The sequence below is a fragment of the Solanum dulcamara genome, chromosome 1, assembly GCF_947179165.1.
Source record: "Solanum dulcamara chromosome 1, daSolDulc1.2, whole genome shotgun sequence".
Taxonomy (NCBI): Eukaryota; Viridiplantae; Streptophyta; class Magnoliopsida; order Solanales; family Solanaceae; genus Solanum; species Solanum dulcamara.
In genome coordinates this window covers 7,034,081-7,055,048 of record NC_077237.1, presented here as the reverse complement: position 1 = coordinate 7,055,048, position 20,968 = coordinate 7,034,081, and the positions used below count along the sequence as shown (strand labels likewise).

The 20,968-nt window shown below is 31.8% G+C and overlaps 2 protein-coding genes across 2 annotated transcripts; one reads left to right on the top strand and one right to left on the bottom strand.

The window, feature by feature from the left end:
• Window positions 1–7,070: 7,070 nt before the first annotated feature.
• LOC129900116 (probable small nuclear ribonucleoprotein G) lies at window positions 7,071–11,379 on the bottom strand. Its single transcript, XM_055975072.1, has 4 exons — window positions 11,225–11,379; window positions 11,102–11,124; window positions 7,673–7,794; window positions 7,071–7,404 (listed from the first exon to the last, which is right to left on the bottom strand). The coding sequence occupies exons 1-4, from the start codon at window positions 11,257–11,259 to the stop codon at window positions 7,342–7,344; spliced, it is 243 nt and encodes an 80-aa protein (XP_055831047.1). The 5' UTR covers window positions 11,260–11,379; the 3' UTR covers window positions 7,071–7,341.
• A 5,880-nt stretch (window positions 11,380–17,259) lies between these two features.
• Window positions 17,260–20,651, top strand: LOC129900107 (uncharacterized). The gene is made up of 3 exons (XM_055975067.1): window positions 17,260–18,447; window positions 19,688–19,842; window positions 19,953–20,651. Exons 1-3 carry the CDS (start codon window positions 17,886–17,888, stop codon window positions 20,214–20,216), a joined length of 981 nt encoding a protein of 326 aa, XP_055831042.1. The 5' UTR covers window positions 17,260–17,885; the 3' UTR covers window positions 20,217–20,651.
• Window positions 20,652–20,968: the final 317 nt, after the last annotated feature.

The following is a 20,968-nucleotide window of genomic DNA, read 5'->3' as shown; positions in this document are numbered from 1 at the left end:
CGAGATGTTAGATCTAATTTAATTTCAATTGGAGTAGTATAAGAAGTTTTAATGTATTTCGTACTTTGAGTGTTAATTTTAATATTTTATTATTTTTAACTTAATACGTAAAATATATTTTACACATACTATTTGATACGATTTGATATTTTTCCGATTAATTTTTATAAAATAACAAATCTACCTAATTATTTGGTACGATTATAATAAATTATGTAAAAACTATTGATTTTATTAAAAGAAACCTAAAATCAATTTAATATGATTCGATTCGGTAGATCAAATTGAATTTTTAAAAATCCTTGACACGTGATTGTATGTTTTCTTTCTTTAACTTGCTCTATAGTATGAGTCTCATTCTTTTATATTTACAAATATAATATCGAAAAGAAACAAAAAAAAAGAGCAAATTCTTCCATATTTGTTAAGAGTAAAATTTTCCTACAAAACTTGGGCTTGTCGATTTAAAAAAAAACCGTCCACATGCATAGCATTGTAATGTTACATATACCAAATAGTAATCTACTAAACATGCCCTTTAAATCACCATAATCTTCTACCTCATGGTCAAATAATCTACCTTTAGTTAGAATTATATTACATGTATTTATTTTTGTCCTTTTCCTAAAATTAATATTCTATTGACAAGAGGTAATTAAGCGGATAAATAACATTCTTTTAAGTAAAGATCAAATTAAACTTTTTAAAAAAATATATAATTGGCTTTCTATTATACAAATTGTATTCAGCTAAATACATTGCAATCTTAGGCGGTTTAAATTTGAACAAAAAAAAAGAAAATATAAAATAAAGTATGCGATTGAGAGATGTAAGATGAGTCAAATGACTAATTAATCTAGGGATTTCAGTAATTTCTTTTTGAGAATCAATTCATTACAATTAGAAAATGATTTACAACTTATTTCAATTTTGAAATTTAGGTATAAACAATTTCAATATATGTTGCTTTCTAAATGCAGCGATACATCCTTCTCAAATATTAATTCAAAATTATTTTAAACCATTTCTTAGTGTAAGTTTATCAAATTTGATCCACTATTAACAAGTAAATCCAATGTAGGCGGATTTTATTACAGAAATAAAAAAAATAAAAAAAGGAACAAAGGTGATATATAAGAGACAGAATAATTTATAGATCTTTAGAATGAAATTATAAAAGCATACATTTAGTTCATGGAAAAATCCTATTATTACAAGAATTAATAAAACTTGTCATAAACTAAACTATGAAACCTAAACACTTAGGAAATTCAATCCCATCAATGCCTCCACTTCACTTTCCATTGCCAAGCACCTTTGATGAATCTTTCACCTCATATTCAATGACCTTCCTTTTCCTGCTTCAATAGAAAAAGAAAAATTGAAAATAGTACATAAATGATGGTAGAAATAAAATTACACATCCTCTAATTCATTTTATATGACGATGTTTGACAGATACAAAATCAAAAATAGAGAAAACAACCTTTTTGCATGTACCAAAAGTATCCTTAGATCTTGCAATCTTAAACATATATATCGTGATATTTTTGAATAAAATTAATCAGATTTTACATACGTTACAGAATTTTCATATAAAGAAAAGTGTCATTCTATTTGTTATGCATAGTAAAAAGAAAAGAGCGACATATAAAATAAAGATTAGTGATTACCTACTAGGTTTCTCATTAATCACCCTTTTCACCTCACCATTTTCCTTAGGATCAACACTAGGAGGAGGAGGATTTTCATCAGCAAATTGCTTAGCCCTTAATTTCCTAAAGAACTCTTGTTCTTGAGCATCCAACTCTGCTATGAACTCTCTAAAAGTAATTTGTTTTTGATGAAACATGCCTTAATTTTGACACTCACTTATGAATAAATCAATTTTGATGATGATGTTACAATTTGTAGTGTGTATATATAGGAAAAAATGAAGAGGGGGGGGGGGAGGGGGGAGGGGAATTTGCATTTGAATTTTTGTGTTTTGTTTGTATTTGGAGAGTATAGTAAGTGGTTTATGAAGGGATGAGTACTAATTAATTGATGAAGTTAATTAAATTAAATTAAATTAAATTAACAAAATTGTAATTTGGTAAACTAATGAATACTTTTGAAGAGTGGACAAGTAATCATTTGCAAATTAAAAGGAACATATATTATATGCCTATAGTAGTGTCCATAATTTTCTTTTTTTTAAGTAACTTTCTCTATGACATACCCTTTGACTAATTGAATCACCATAATCTAGTGGTATTGACTAGATTGACTATATTAATGAATTTTAATAAATCCTAATATTCGTCAAATGGAATATATATTTCCTCCAATAATAGTTGGTGCAAAATGTGTCCTTTTTGTAATTAATTGGAGTTAAATTTGTCCCTGAATTATGTAAAATGGAACAAATTTATCCTTATTTTTAAACGAAAGAATTTTAGCACCTGATAATGCCACATGTCACGCAACTAAGGATTAATTATGTTAAATGGAGGGTAAATTTGAACGTTTAGTATAATTCAGGGGAAAAGTTGACCCTTTCGCATAGTTCAAACGTAAATTTGATTCTTCTCCCCAATTTTGAGTTTCAAATTATTATTTTTTTCTCTTTTCTCTCTTCCTGTCACTACCTTTATCACCAATTACCCTTCTAATTTATATCATTCTTTTAATATAGTTTATAATTTTCTGAATATTTTAGTAAGATTAAAAAAATTAGTGTTCAAATCGAGACTAGAGATTTAACTCTTGTAATCTGAACTCCTTTATTATTTCTGAAACATAGGGAGTAGTATGTTGGTCTGTTTTCTGATATTTGAATTTTGGGATAATTTCAAAAACGTCCCCTCAGATTTTTATATATCACACTGGCCACCCTCATAATTTATAATATTACGAAAACCTCTCCTATTTTGAGTTTTTGTAACAGTTCTTCGAAACTATTTACTTTTAATGTAAATAACTATATTTTGACTAATCTGCCATTTTTAATATTAAAATTTTATAAATATCCTTTTAAATTTATTTTTTTAAAAAAAAAAGGTGATTCCCATGGTTGAATTTCTTTTTCTCTTCTAAGAACCATACTAATAGAAGAAAGTCAAATGAATTTGTCAGCTGCTTATGCATAAATTTAAAAGTTTAAAGTAATGCCTTTTTGAATTCGTCAACTGCTTATGCACTAATTGCATCAAATCAAAATAAAGAAAATTTTCATAATATTGTAAACCACGAGAAAAGTTAATGCATAAAGCAAAATTTAAAGAGAATTATCTGAAATCATCTCTTGTATTTTCTCTTATTAAACACAACAAAATAGTAGTAATAATTAGGACGAAGGAAATTTAATTTTAAAGATTAGTCAAATTAATTTTTAATAAATGAAAAGTGATACATAAATTAGGATGGAGGGAATTTATTTGGCTTGTGAATATTATAAGTAGTAACTAAAGAAACCAGTCAAAAGTACTGATTGACCATTTTTTTTATTAGAGAGAACAACTATATATATCAACTTACATCAGATTTTCAGGATTAGGGTTTGGATTAGGGTAAATTAGTCAAATTGTAACTCTTTCATATTAATGATAAATAGGTTAAAAGAATTATTACTAATAAATTAAAATTAAAAAGGTAATGTAATATCACCATAAGGGAGGCTAGTATTATGAAAACTTCAAGGGATTATTAGGTCTCTAAAATTATTCCTAATCAATTGAAATACGTTCTCATTTCACTCACTTTTTTACTAGGAATTAAAGAACTAATGTTGATCAAACGTAATCTCAACTTTTTGAACAAGAGAATGTTAAGCCGCAAACTTAAATTGGAGCAATATGACAGTAAAGGTTCATATAATCGTCTCAAACTTGTTCGAATTGGAGTGTACTTATTTTTGCAAGGAGGCTAGAGATAGGTCGCGGTATGAATGAGACAAGATACCTTAACTTAGAAACTTATATATTTGCTTTTGTCCAATTTCCAGAAAATAATGCTTGACCATGCATGTGGTAAGCTGATAGCTAATATTCTTTTGAATCAAAATCAAATTTGTTTTTTTTCAAGTATGATTGAGTCATGTAGAAGAATTTGGTGAACTTACTTTCTCTCTCAAGAAATATGTATTCACTTTTCGCTTTATATTATATGATTGTATTCAATAAAATATAATGTCATCTTAGGTTGTTTAAATTTGAACAAAGAAAAATATAAAACAAATTAGGCGATTGAGAGATGTAAGAAGAGTCAAATGACTACTTAATCTATGTATTATAATATTTTTTTATGAGAATTAATTCATTATAATTAGGCAATAATTTACAAGTTATTTACTTTTTTTCAATTTTAAAATTTATGTATAAACAGTTTCAATATATGTTTCTTTGTAAATGCAGCGATACGTCTTCTCAAACATTAACTCAGAACAATAGTAAATTGTTTCCGAAGGCAAATCTATCAAATTTGACAGATATGAAAGCTCTCGAAGAGAAAGAGGTCTTTGCTTCTTGACTGCGTGAATCAGGTCCAAGTCTTGCTTTTGACATTTCCGTTGTTGACGTCCCATCGAGTTAGCTAGTTAAGCAACTATTTTTCAATTTTCTTTCTGAATAATGCAGTGATACATCTTCTCAAACATTAACTCAAAATCATAGTAAATTGTTTCTAAGGACGAATCTATCAAACTTGATCAACTATTAACGAGTAAATCTAATGTAAGCGAATCTGATCAGGGAGATCCAGAAATAATTTAAGAAAGAAACAAAGGTGATAAGAAACTGAATGTTTCTAAATCTTTAGAATGAAACTATAAATGCATACATTTAGTTCATGGACAAAATCCTATTAATACAAGAAATAACAATAATTGTCATAAACTAAATTGTGAAACCTAAACACTTGGAAATTCAATGCCTCAACTTCCCTTCTTTCTAGGTAATTTTGATGAACCTTTGCCCTGGCTTTCTGGGTGTTGCCCTGGCTTTTCTAGTATAATTAGTTTTTTCTTTTTCTAAAAGGAAAACACAAAGTATCTTTGGCTAGTCCTTTTCTTGTTGGAAAAGGTTTATGACTCTATAAATAGAGGTTCATTCTTTCTTACCTGATAGCATTCACAATGTAGTCTCGGGGGCTTTGAGAGTTTTGTGTAGCGGGAGAAACGGTGAGACACAAGTGTTACATTAATACTTGTGGGAACCTCTTTGTATTCCGAGTGAATTGTGTGAGGTTATTTCTCTCGATATTTTGTACTCTCATATTTATAGAGGATTGTTCATCTCCTCTTGTGGATGTAGGTCGGTTGACCGAAACACGTTAAATGTTTGTGTCTCTTTTGGTATATTTCTCGTTTGTCTTCTTACTCATGATTTTTTGAGGTTTGTTTTGCTAACTTCCGCATGACACCTGATTATTTCGATCCCAACACCTTCCATATCAAATTCAATGTCCTTCCTTTTCCTGCATGAATAGAAAATCCATATTTGAAAATATTAGATAAATAATGGAAGAACTTAATAAACGCACCCTCTATTTTATTTTATATGGCGATGTTTGACAGATACAAAATCAAAGAAATAACATATTTATAGCATATACCAAAAGAATCCATACAACGTATAAGCTTAAACATATATACCATGACATTTTTTCTTTGACTATAAAAGCATGTTAATAAAGATAAACTCGAAATAAAATTAAGTGATTACCTATCAGGTTTCTCATCCATCATCATTTTCACCTCCCCATTTTTTTTAGGATCAACATTTGGAGGAAGAGGATTTGGCAAAGAGGAATCATTTTCATTAAAGGTTGCTTAGACCTTAATTTCTTAAGGAACTCTTGTTCTTGAGCATCCAACTCTTCTATGAAAACTGTAAAAGTAAACTCTTTTGGATCAGCCATGCCTTAATTTTGACTCTCACTTGTGGGGACAATATAATAAATCAATTTTGATGAACAATATTACAATTTGTATTGTGTGTATATAGGGGGAGGGGGTTCAAGGGTAATTTACAAAGATAATAATGAAAAGGAAAAAAATAAATTCTTCCATATTTGTTAAGTGTAAACTTTTCCTAAGAAAGAACATAAAATTATAGTAGGCTTTGTAGATTAATAAACATAGCATTGTAATGTTACACACCAATTAGTAATTTTCTTAACATGTCCTTTGACTAATTAAATCACCATAACCTAGTGGCATTGACTAGATTAACTATTTTAATAAATCATAATGTTATACATTGTTTAAATATTATAGAAACTAGTAAAAGGATCAAATTTGTCTATGAACTATGCAAAATGAAACAAATGTTCCCTTATTTTTAAACGGAGGAAGCTAATTAGCACCAGATAATGCCACGTGTGCAATTAAGGAATAATTATTTAAACTGAAGGATATTATCTTTCGCATAGCTCAAAGGCAAATTTGACCCTTCCCCCTAATTTTGGAGTTTTAAATTATTATTTGTTTCCTCCTTTCTCTTTTTCCACCACTGTCTCTACCACCAATCACTCTTATATTATATATTATTTTTTATATAATTTCTAATTATGTAAAATTTATTTAATAAGTTGTCAAAATATCAGTGTTCAAATGGAGTCTAAAATTTTTATTTCTCCTACTCTAAACTCCTTTATTATTTCTAAAACATACGGAGTAATATGTTATTCTATTATATGATCCGATATTTATATTATTTTTTTCTTATTAAACACAACAAAATAGTTGTAATAACATCAGATTTCAAGATACGAGGGGGTACGGGGGGGATAGTACAAAGTTTGAATTCAACCTTTTTTTAGTCAACCTCCCAAGGTCCTGTCTTTATGCTATAGTAATTAATTTAATCCTAATCTAAATACGTCTAATGATAAAAATGATCAGTCTAATGCTGATTTAGACTGATTTTTTGATATAAAGATGATATTATGGATTTATTTATTTACTTGAACTCAGAGAAATCCAATGTGACATGCTCAAATGAGAAGGCGTTCACAAAGGGATACCACCCACTGCACCAATTTTATCACCATTGTGGGATATATCGATTCACGTCGAATCAACACCTTCCTTTGACATGAACAAAACAACAAATATATTGCACTTTTTAAAAGGAATGCTGAACAAGCAAATAATTGTCATTTGTCTTCCCTTTACTGCATTCAGCACATAGTGCACTAATTGAATAGAGAGAATTGATGATCAAACTTACAGAAATCCATTGTCATGTTAACTGTTATCTAGTCAAATACTGAATCCTAGTAGTACAAACTTATGTTCCCTAAGGTTTCCTTTAAACGAACGGCAGCAGCATCTGGAGCATAAACAAAGATCCGTTAGAGCTACTGTGGCCTAGCGACTGGCTCCAACGCTTCAATTGTCACCACGCTATTACCGCGAATCACCTGAAAGAGAAATTTTGCAGCAACTCACCAGTAAGGACCAGCTTAAACTCACTCAAGGGACAACAATCATTATGTATTTTTTTTTTCAGATTAACAGATGAACAAAATTAGACAAAAGCCAAATGCTATTCAAAAGAAAATAGGCTTGATTATGTATTAGCGATTGGCGTTTACTATCGTATTCACAGCTGTAAGATCCAAACATCCAGAGATGAAAAGGGACAAGGGAAAAGGGAAAGATAAAAGGAGAAGAGATTAAGAAACTCACCACCATGCCAATTTCATTCTTCTCATTGCCATTAACTTCCACAGTGTTGTCAATGACCAGATTCATGAACTGATCAAACCCACGAAGAGTTCCAGTGACTAAGCGGTTGGCATTCAACTTGACTGTGAAAGATAAAAAGCATTACTCAAGTGTGATAGCAACCTCAGAAGGCAATTAACAGAGGAATGTAATTAAAAAATGAGACCATGAAAATTGATGCTCTCTCTGACTAAGAAGACGCTATCCATAGAGATTTTTTCTAAAAAACACCTCCATTCAGACTGCACTTTTAAAAAGTTCTATGCAGTTTAGCACGCAAGGTTAATGCAAAAGATACATTTACAGCTTCATAAAATGTCTCCCTCTTTTCTCTTTGTTTTAGCGATGGAATACCTTACTAGGTTAATGAAATTATGAAACAGATCCAGAGAATTCCTGATTTTAACTTCCACCCTATATATGTAAGTATGAACATAGTGCAATTGAGTTTTGCTGATGACCTGTTGCTATTCTGTAGAGGGGACACTATTTCCATACAACTATTACACTCCTATTTTCAGGTATTCTCAAATGCATCTTGGCTGGTTGCTAATGTGGATAAAAAAGCTATCTACTTTGGAGGGGTTCAATCAGACATCCAAGAGGAGATTTTACAAGTACTTGGATTCTCAAAAGGTACTCTACCTACAAGGTACTTGGGTGCACCTTTGAGTACTAAAAGAGTCTCTATTGTGCAGTGTCAACCCTAAAATGAGAAGACATTAGGCAGAATACCTAGTTGCAATGTTATCAAAGGCGAAAAGCGCAAAAAAGCTCTAAGGTCTATTCGGGCTTTAAGCGCAGAGTGCAAATAAAGTGTGGGCTTTAATGAAAAAAGGCGCAAAGAGAGGAAAAGATACAAATATATATGTTTAGTCCAAGACCAATAATTATAAACATGAATGACAAATATATGACAAAGAAATTGAAAAAAAGGTATGATAAAGTGAAATATCAATTGTTTAGTGTCACTTCTTCAAAAGAGGCTCATTGGCAAGGAAAAGTTTGCCTTAGAACCTTGATGACCACACTGAAGCACACATAAAGCGAGGTGAAGCGCTAAACATGTTTTGAGCCTCGCTTCAGGGCTTAAGCGCGCTTAAAGCATGCCTTTGACAACACTGCCTAGTTGGACCTCAAGGTTCTTATCATGTGCAAAAAGAGCATCAGTTGATTAAAAGTGTGTTATAATCTGTGCAAGACTATTGGTAACAAATTTTCATCTTGCCTAAGAAGGTGATTTAATGTATTGAGAAAATGTGTGTAGGAGGGGTTCTTATGTCGGATAGAGACATCAAGGAAAGCACTGATTGCCTAAAAAAATTATGCTGTCAAAAATGAGCTGGAGGGCTGAATATACTTATCTGCTAGCATGGAACATGGCTGCCATTTGTAAAATTTTCTGGAACTTATGCCATAAGAAAGATTATGGATACAGTGGGTACATAGTTAGTTATAGGAAGTAAGGTACATTATGGGGTGTGAAACGAAAGAAAGCGTCTTGGGTGGTCCAAAAAATCATTAAAGCTTATCAATACTTTGAGGAAGTTGGCTCGCAAGAAAGGGATGTCTAAGCTCAGGAAAGTTCACTATTAAGCAGCTATATTTACAATTGAGAGGGAACCACCAGAAGGTGGAATGGAGGAGACTGATATGCAACAATGTGGCCACTCCTAAATGGATATTTATCTTATTCCTTAATAGTTCTGGAAGACTGCTTACAAAAGAAAGGTTGGCAAGTCTGGAACAAGATACTTCAGTGGCTACAGATTCATAGACAAGCTCAGGGGTGGCAAGGGTAGATGAGATGGGCAAGTACTAACTGCAAACGTAAGGGTGTACTAGCTGAAGTTTACAGGATGACACTAGCAGCAGGAGTATAATACATATGGCAAGAAAGGAACCAGCGAATCTTCCAATCTAACAGCAGAAGTCCTGAAGCTCTCACTAGAATGATAATGCAGGATGTCCACACAGATTAATGAAAGCAAGGCTATCTAGAATACTTGCTCAGGGGGGCCTTGGCAGTAGTACTGAACATTTCTTTGATTTTGAAGGATAGCACGATGCTTCCATAGTGTTAGATGCTTCACCAGGCTGGAAATGTCTAGCTCTGGTTTTTTTGATTTGTAATGTTCACTTTACTAGTTAAACTGCTTGTTTACCCAAAAAAAAAGGGAAGTGTTCAAGTCCAGGGGCATCTATGCTTGGAAAAAGTTGCACCTTTCAAAACTTACCACAAAAGTCGCTTCAACTGACGTCCCCCTTACCCCCCCCCCCCCCCTTCCCCCTTTTTTTTTAAACCCACACATTGCAAAAGAAATTGCTGCAGCAAAAGCATGCAATAACAAAAGAAACATTCATGAAAAGGTTTTGGATTGTAAGATGACCAGAAGGTACTGTAAAATCGCAGTTTAAGCCACCCGGACTTGAGCCTTTTACATTAAAAGGAAATAGGAAACAGAGATGTAACTGAGAGACAGGAAATACATAGAGCACAGTAAATGATGCTGAGATAACGTTCTAGTAAGAGTATAAGGTCAAAATAGTTTCAGCTCTTAAAAGTCTAACAATAACGTCTTTGATTGTGTCTACGGTCATCAAAAAGAATGTCTTTGATTGTGGTTGGATATTCATTACTTAGAGAACTTAATTTTCTATGTTGATAATGGGGAAGGGGACGAGCATTTATCACTTGCCAGCAAACACTACTTCCTTGACCTTTGTACCTAGATAAAAGTCACTAACAGACTCTGATAACTAGCAATTTTGCACGGAAAAATGTAAGCACAATAGCAGCAGACAGAAAGCACACAAACATAAATTCTTAAACCCTAAACTAATTGCTGCAAAAACAAATTAACCCTCCGCAAAAAAAAACAAATGTAGGGGGGAAAGCATTACTAACTGATTTATTTTTTGATGAACGTGGTGTCTAGGCCAGCTTTCGCACACCTCGACTAATTCCACGACATACCTGCCACCTCCCACCAGCACCAGGTACCCGGTAACTCTATCTACCAAAGCTCGGACAGATGAGAGAGATCACCTAGTGTTTTTTGTCTCTGCTGGAATTTGAACCAAAGACCTCATAACTCTCAACCACTTCATCAACCACTAGGTCACACCCTGGGGTGCAAAGCACTACTTACTGATAAACCCTAAATTCCTAAAAAAAACACTTCAACCCTACACAAATTCCAGCAGAAAACAAACTAAACCTCAGAAAGCACAAAAACATAAAACATACATAATTACTAACAAATAAACCCTAAATTCTTGACAAAAACACTTAAACCCTAAGCAAATTGCAGCAAATCCAAATTAACCAACCACAGAAAGCAAAAAAACAAAAAAAAAACGTAGAAACATAAAGCATTGCTAACTTACTTTGAAGTTGCTTGTCCATATACCTGTAGAAACCAAAACAAAACCACAAATGAAAAAACGAATTAGAAATCTCTATATACACATCGTTAAATGTATATTTATTCGATAAGCTAAACAACATACTTTTTCAGATCCGGAGGTTGACCCGACCTGCTCATCTTTTCAGCTCTTCTCTTTGCTCGCTGCCGGAGGAGATAGAGAATGGAAGAAAAATTGTCTTCTCTTTTTTGCTGCGCAGTCGGGAGTCCAAATGTTAGCTTCAGTCCGCTTTTTATAATAATCAAATTTGGGTTTAGAATTAAAAGAGACTTTTCAGTTATTTAGGATATAAATTTTAAAAATTAGGTAAAAGATACTCTTCATTAATTAGTGATAATGATACATATTTTAAAAATTCACAAGATTTTTTAATTTATAAAAGACCCCTCTCTTTCTTTCCCTGTTCCTCATCCACCTCTCAGTCCCAACCTCCCCTCCTCCACGTCATCATCGCCTCCAAACAACTAGCAGATGTTTAAATATTTGCCTAAACAACTAACAAATGTTTTCATATCTCGATCTCCAAAAAAATTAGCAAATATTTTCATATTTCTCTAAGCAACTAGCTGATATTTAAAATATTTTTATTGTTTTAACTAAAGAATCATAAAAAATACCTAAACAACTTAAGAGTGTTTAAATATCTTCTGGTTGTTTGAACTAAACAACTTTTGATTGTTTAAACAATTTTTGGTTGTTTAAACAACTTCTGTTGTTTGAACTAAACAACTTAGAGTTGTTTAAATAATATCTCTTGGTTGCTTGAACAACTCTTGTTTATATAAACAACATATCCTCTCCTCTCTTCTCTTCTCTTTTCATCAATTTTTTTTTTATAATTTTCACAATCAAATTGGAGTGAAAAAATTGAAGAAAAAAAAAGAAAAGAGAAGAGAGGAGAGGAGAACAGATAAAATCGAATAAAGGAAAAAGAATTGGAAAAAGAAAAGAGAAGAGAGGAGAGGAGAACAGAGAAAATGAATAAAGGAGAAAGAATTGGAGAAAAGAAAAGAGAAGAGAGGAGAGGAGAGGAGAGGAGAGGAGAACAGCGTTTAAAAAAATGGGGGGATTGAATGGAATTTAGGATTTTATTAAAAGTTTTTGATCTTTTAATTTTTACCCTAAACTTTTAAATATTTTAATTCAACCTCATCTCTTCACAATTAACCCCTAATTAAATCTTTATAACAAAAGAGAAGGAAAAAGAAATAGAAACCCCCTATAATTCATTCCACTCTCAAATATCCCTTTTACCTCATTTTCCTTGTTTTGATGTACCATATCGTATGCAAAGATAAATATGAGATAATTTGATAATAGTAGAAATTTAAAAATGAGCAAAATTTTAAGAGAATGAAATGCAATCTTGGATAGTAGAAAATTTAATTCAAATGGTTTCCCTATACAAAATACTAGTCCAAAATACACTCAAGGCCTCTATAGATAGATAGAGGTAAAAATTGTTTGAGTCATTCAATTATTAATCGTATAAGAATATGATGCAAAGAAGATGAACTTCTCAATCACAAAACATAAATTCAAACATCATAATATTGTCCTAAAATTTCACTTGTATAAGTTCAAATTTCAACGCGATTTTAAAGTTTTACTTGTATAAATTTAAAGTTCATGACATTATCATAAAGTCTCATTTGTACAACCCACAGCACATATAATTTAAATAAGAAAAATGTAGATTCGAAAACTATTTAGGTTTATATAGTTTTAAAAAGGTATGTATCAAGAAACATAATTGAATCAAAGAAACTTATAGGTTGACATTGATGCATATTTAATTATAACATCATTTTGGATATTATCCTAAAATTTCAACTTCTAGAAGTGAAATTTATATATAGTGTCATGAAATTCAAGAGGAGAAGGAGAAATGCTTTTGTGTGGAGAAAAAAATGATTTTGTGACGTTGATAAATTACTATCCAAATACTTTCTACTTGTTAAAAGTGGTTAATATCATTTTAATTTTAAAATAGGGATTCATATTCCATTAACAACCTTAATGTGGCTATTTGTCAAAATCATCCTAGTTACATTTTAAAACTTGCCCAACACTCTTTTACTGGGCCGAGATTGGAAATGGACCTTTAACGGGCCCTCTCTTGTGAATTAAGATTCTAGTCCTGGATTTAACTGTCTATCTATTCATTAAATGGAATCATTTCTCGGTTCATATATTATTATTTTTCATCCGGTGTTTGATATTCATAGTGAGTCTCGATTAAATATAGATTCTTGTTAGGATATCCCATTAGAGATAACTAATAAAGACGACTTTGTATCTATTAAAACTCAAAATCGAGATCTCTGCTTAAAAATGACGGGATATTTATCATTTTATCACATCCTTAATATTGGGAATCAAAAATTTCAAGCGTCATATGTTTCTACAATACTTTGGGTAGTTTTAATTGTTTCTTAAAGGTTGAGTGACATGTTTTTGAGTTGTGAGATGAGATTTTATTCGAAAAATAGCTTAAAACCACTACTTTGAAAAATAGTTTTAATTTTTTGAAAATAAAATAAAATTGAAACCTTCTCTTGAAAATGATCCAAACAACATTTTTTAAGAAAAAATTGGTAACATTTCAAAAAAATTATCCACAAATAAATGGCGCATTTAATCTTTATCATTGTTATTATTATTTTGGTTTTATTCCATTCGGTGTTCAGAGTTCATAGAACCCCTAACTAAATTTGTATCGCGCACTGCATGGTCTATCCGAGAGTGGCCCTCCCAACAGAATTTTCTCATAGCCGCAGCTCGAATACGAGACGTCTGATTAAGGGTAGAGCAATCTCATCAGTGCACCATAAGTCCACAACTCAAGTTGGTTTGAATCGAATTGATTGATTTGTCATGCATATGTGTTTGCATGGTCCCTATTTTAATATTTTAGTCTCAACTGTTTTCAAAAACTTTTTTTTAAAATTTAATTTTTGAAAAAGTAAATCAAAACTAAATCCGACATGTTTCTTCCATTCAGCATCTTGATAATTTGCACCATATTATTGTCGTTCCATGATTGCATAGTGGAACATGGGCTTAGAGGGCGCTCCTGCAACGGTTATTTGTAAAAATTAGTCCCGATCGTCAATTTTTAGATCGCTTATTAATATTTAGTCATCGTTTAAAATATGATAAAGAAATAGATATATTTAACACGAAAATAACTTGTGGATAAAGATTGATACTTTTAGCTAACATGAAATAACTTAACATACGATGTAGACCAAGTTTGAAACTTTGATAAGTGGGAAAACACTCAAACATAATGTGTGTGGATGTTCAAACATTTATCAACTCGAATTTCAAGAATGTTGAAACATTTATGAGTTCATACTTCATATAAAATAAGCGAAATATACAATATTGACAATAAAAATTTGCTCGCATTCGATATACATCAAGCATGTCTTAATTCATAATCTTATTACTAACTATAATTAATTAATATATATTTTAACTTTAATCCAACCAAGATTAACTATAATATGAATTGGTGTAAAAAAAAGTGTGGTTAACTTCTTACTTGATATGAACTCGATGATTGAGCTAACTACTAGCAATCAATTGTTCAAAAAGGAAATGTTGATAGGAACAACTCATTAAAAGCCATAATCCACACTGCCATGATTAATTAGAATGCGTAATCAACATTCTTTCATCACACATTATAATCATTTCTTAACTAACTCACCAAACTAAATTTTAGGAATTGTCACATTTATGCATCATTCATCAAATTACATTTTGAAAACTATGTACCAATTCTTTTTTGCCATGATGTGGACATAAATTAAAATCTAAGACTTCAAATACATCTATTTTTTGGAATGCTTAAAAGATTAACATTACCTGGATTCTAGATATATTATTTATACATATTAAGTGAATTTTTTAAATATACATATAGGATTTAAGTCAAAATTATAAAATATTTGGAGATGAGAATAATAATAATACATAGGTGTCATATTTAACTAATTCAAATCATGAACACAAAGTGCAATGTCCCATCACGTGATTTCAAACCACTCAAGTACTTATTATATAATACTATATTGTATATCATTACCAACCTTCTTACCATGATTTAATTTCAAATTTGCAAATTAGTTACCCGCTAAATTTAATTACTTTATCTTGAGAAAATTCAGATTTTAAAACGTTACATCATGCTTAGTTAGTAACCACATGTCCCATCAAATAGTATTACAAACTCAAAAGAAAATAACGTATTAAAATTATAATTTGGATTAATAGATAAAAGCCTAGAGAAAAAAACAACAATAATTCCACCTTAATCCAAATATAGTTGATACTGTCAACTATATAAATTAATTCTTACCATCCATTCTGTTCCATTTGGACTCATATAATTCTAATGATAAAAGAGGTCTTCGAAATAATTTATTACTTACATACAAATCTCTAAAAAAAAAAGATTAAAACAAACTCACCCAAGCTAATTTAAGCGTACAATTATAATTAAGTATTAATATCAATTAATTAGTATCACTTGTGTTAGAAAAAATATTACAATATTGATACCGAACAAAAAGCAAAAAACTAACAAATTATACTTAAAAAAAATCAAAAGTGTCGTGGCAACCTATTATCTTAAAAGCAATTTCAAATGGATTGAGATAAAAATCACTATGAAGTAAGAGAAGAAAAAAGGGACTCAATTGAATCTTTCACTTTACATTTTCAACCATTGATTTAAAAATACCAACAAAGTAAATAATTTGCTAAAGTTTATATTTGCCATTATTAACAAATGACATCAACAAATTTATTGTCATAAATGCATAAATAGTACTAGTATTGTCACCAAAAAACTTTCTTGTTCAGTAAATTTTTGCTGCTCTCTCCTACTCTCCATAATTATGCATTTATTTGCTCATTTATATTTTAGGAGTTTGTTTCTTTATGTTTACCAACCAATTTTTTTGAATGCATTAATATGGTTTTATTTGGGGATTGACCAAAAAAAAAAAAAGGGGGGGGGGGTTATTTGGGGAAAAGCTCAACATGTTATTTCGTCCGTTCTATATTAATTATTCACATTATTGAAAATAGTTGTTTTAAATTATATATATTTTTATTTTATCTTTATAATGAGTTTATTTTGAAAGTGTAAATAAGCTTGCAAAAGTTTCAAAAAAGTTTTTTTAAGGAGTAATAAATAAGACTGTCCTTATTTATGATTTCTTAGAAAATGTGTAAATAAAAAAATGAATAACTAATATAAAACGAGGAAATATCGAACTATCAAAAATAGTCTATTCATTTTACTTGTTATTCGAAAAATAAAAATATAGTGCTTGAGATTTGAACTCAAGATAAATTTTGAATCCCTAAATTACTAAACAAATTATTAATATTGTGTTTAGGAAATTCAAAATCTATATATATACATAATTTTTTTAAAAAAACACCTTATATAGAGCATATTATTTTATATCAAAGAAATTCGAATGAACCCCCGCTACCCTCTAGATGTGCAACCATGCTGTAACCCAACCGAATCGAAATGTAGAATTGTGTATTGGTCAGTTCAGTTCGATTTTAAAGTTTATTGGTTCAACTTATCGGTTATTGATTTGTAAGTATGCTAAACCGTTATAAAAGCATTAAGATATTGACTTATCGGTTATTGATCGTTATTGATTCAGTTATAGGTTTAAACGTTAAGATTTGACACCAAAAAAATATTGAAAATTACTTAGAAAAAAAATGACAAACCAAATAAACCATGCATATGAGTTGACAAATTGCATCTTTGATAAAAAACAAATACAGACATATTGTAGAATAACCGAAAGTTTGTGACAATCAGGAATAAAATTCCAAAATTAAACCACAAGTCAAGACTTTATATACCAAATGATATACATATAATTTATTATCGAATTATCGAGTAATCCATTAAAAAAATACATCAAATCATTAAGAATCAATAATAAAAAAAATCTAAACAATTAAATCAATAACTCATTATTAATAAATTAATAACTTTTTTGGTTGGATTTTGAACCGTACTGCCCAAATCAGTGAGTCAAAATGAAAGACGTTAAGCTAAATCATCAAACAAAACAAAGCCGTCCGGTCCCAAAGGAGCGTCTTTCCAATTGACACCTAATTTCTCGTTCAATTACTCTCTTTCTTCTTCATCAACCTGCCATTCCTGAATTGCATCACATTTTACATATATAATATACTAAATAGAGATACACATTCCTGCACTGCACATATCCCCATAGCTAAAAACTCAAAAAGAAAATTCAATATTAATACTCAATACCCCTGCATTTTCCCCATTACTATGCATGTCTAAGCTTGTCTTCTTCACACTCCCCCATAACATTAGCACCCCCTTTTCCCCCCTCTTTTGATCTAGATTTGATCCTTTCACTTGTTTTTGAATATAAGCATAATGGGTTCCGTACTGTTGTACACTTCCTCTGTTTCACTATCAAGATTTGTTATGTTTTGTCCCTTTCTATTCTGTTAGTTTCTTCCAAAGTGCTTCAAGAATCTCTTTATTTCTTCAGTTTGTGTGAAACCCAGAATGTAATATTGCTTAATTCCAAAAACCCAGAGAAACCCATGTTTGTTTTTTCATAAATAGTTGTTATTTCAAGAAAAGAATTCCCAAAACCCAGTTGTTGTTTTTTAGGATTAAGATAGTTGTATTTCGATTTTTATACGATTTGGGTAAATGGGGAATTGTTTGGGGTTATCGAGAAAGTCGGCGTCGGAGATTGCGCCGGCAGATGTGCTAAAGAAATATCCGGCTGTTAAACTGTACGGACATCCGAATAGTATTCCGACTTATTACATTCGATGTGCTCTCCTTTACAAGCCTGTTACAGTCAATTTCGTCCCTTCAGATACCCATCAATCGCCGGTGGTGGAGTACAAATCGGATTCTGTCACCGGCTCCGTTGATTCCGTGCTGCGTTATTTGGACTTGAAGTTTCCGGAGCCGAAGTTGTTGACGGGGAGTATAGGTGGGTGGTATGATGAAACGACGCCGTTTGTTGTGTGGTTGGTGATTTTGCAGCATAGGAGTATAATGTGGCATTTGGAGAGAATGGGGAGGTGGGCGGAGGATTTGGCGGCGCGTGGAGGCAAAGCACGGGGTGATCCGGCGATGGGGACTCCACGAATGGAGGTGAGGAAGTTTGCTAGTGGTTATTCACAGTTGCTGGAGCTAATGCTTGAACATGCTCAAATGGAAGAAAGAGTTGTCTTTCAAATCTTGGAAAAAGCTGATAGAGGTAACCTTTGTTTTATCAGAATGCTGAGCATATAGAGAAGATGATTTGTTTGTTAGCTTAGCTCCATTGATTAACTGTAAATCAAGTAAATCTTTTTCAGTCAATCAACTACACCCGTAGACAGTAGAACGTTGTGTTGCTTATCCTTCCATACTAGTAGTCTTAGTGTTTCTCCTGTAGTTTCTTATTGTTCGATTTCTGCTAGGATTTACATTCTCTTTACTCTAATCATAACACTATTTTGTTGTAGTTACTGTTCCTTTTTTATCAAAATGCTCTGTGATGCTTTCTACGTCATTTTGCCATGATTTCTTCTCTTCCCTTTTTTGATATGCTATTCCTTGAACCGAGGGTCTTGGAAGCAACCTCTCTACTTCCCAAGGTAGGGGTAAGGTTTGTGTACACTCTACTCTATCCTCTCCAGATCCTACTTGTGGTGTTTTACATTAGCTATGTTGTTGTTGTTGTTGTTATTGTTATTCCATTCTGTAGTTAGATGCTCAGAAATATTGAGTTATGTACTGCTGGTTGTTGGATTGTTTTGGTGTTTGTTCCCCTTTGTGGGCTTGTTTTCGACATATTGGAGTTTTTGGTTCAGTATTCAGACGATTAGCTAGCTTAAGTATACAGTTTGAGCTCATAAAGCAACCACAAGTTTTCTCCTTTATTCGAGCTTGTGACCAATTGACCATTATACGTGGAAAATGCCTCTTTGTTATGATTAATTCTATCTATGTTCTGTCTATTCTAAGAAAGATATTTGGAAATGGAAACGGGGTTAACAATGACAGAGTTGAATATAGCAGCTTGTGCCATAAATGTAGTAGTTACTAACTTACAAGATATTGATCCTCAGTGGATGCACAAAGACGAGATGCAGGACAAAATCAAATTTTTAGATTATCTTTATGGTGGGACTGTTATTCTTATGTACGTTTTCTAGACAAATCAAAGAACTTGAATAGGAAGTTTGATAAATGGGGAAAGCAATGTAAGTGCTGCAGATTCTGCCAAGCATACATCACAAGGAATTCCTGGATTATTGAGGATGGGGAGTGTTGAACTGAAAGAGAGACAGATTTTCCGTGATAGGCACTGACTGATCAACAAGAACGTTTAGCTTATTTATTTATTTATAGGGAACTATGCCCTTGCTTTAGTACTTAGTTTGTCGACGTTAGTTGCTTCTCAGGATGCATGCTGATCTGGTATTCTGTTGTTTTGCTGCGATATAATTCAGGATTGTCTAAAGCTGCAAATGAGGAGCATGCAAGGGACCTTCCTATGATGAATGGTATTAAAGAAGATATCAAATCCATAGGAGTTCTTGATTCAGGGCATCCTGCCTACCAAGACGCCCTCTGCAACCTCTCTACTCGACTCAAAACCTTAAAGGTACATACATTCTGCATTCAGTATAATATCACTTATCAGGATTCCGATAGAAGTTGTGCAGGGTAAAGATAGTCCACCAAATCCTTCTGAAATGTGGCTATCTAATGCAGGAGCATAGCAAGAAACACTTTGAAGAAGAGGAGAAGAATCTACTGCCACTGATGGAGGCAGCCGAATTGAGTAAAGCGCAACAGGATAAAGTTCTAGACCAGTGTTTGGATGTCATGCACGGGACACACTCCCATATATTTCGGTTCTTTATGGAAGGCCTCCTCCCTCCGGATGCAATGCATTACTTGGACATGCTTTCTAGGTGCAGTGACCAAAACCGAGTTTCGTCAATGCTCCGGTTAATTGTTGATAAGGGTGTATGATCCAATTTGACAATCAAACATTGTTTCTTTGAAATACGGACAACAATCACTTGATGATCGAGAAATTAATCATTTAGTTTGGTCCAGCTATGCTATGATCACTTGTAATTGCTTTGCTCTTCTTTAGTATCCTTTAAGCACCATTGTTACCTTTTGTGTATTTCTGTCACAACTCACAAGGCAGATACTCAAAGCAAAAGGGAGGAGAGGTAGGTTGCCTTTTGTTCTTTCTACTTTTAATATTTTCTGTCTTTTTTTTTTCTTTTACTTTAGAAGTTTAGTTGGTTATAGTACAATATATGTACATAGTGAAAACATCAAAGGGACAAGCTTTGATGGATGTTGCTTTGAATTTACTTTGTTAATGTAAATAATTTGGAGGTAGTCCATGTGGAATGTTGTTGCTTTTGTGTAAAAAAAGAAGGTTATATGTCATTTATGTTTTTGTCTATGTTCATCTAAGTTTCTTGTCTATCATGCCATTGTTCTTAACTTTAATGCCTTTAGCTTGGGAGAACAAAAGAGAATATTGTATAGTGGATAAGCCTATTGCTGCTTCTTTTGTATTATACTTTTTGCCTTATTTTCCTTCGTTATTCTTCCCTTCAAAGTTAAGCTGCATCTTTTTCGGTTAGAGCCTGTTTGAGTTGACTTATTTTAGGTGCTTTTAAGCAATTTATAGTGCTTGAATAAAATTTTAAAAATAATGTTTTAAGTACTTGTTCTTTAAGTCAAAATTATAAAATAAGCCA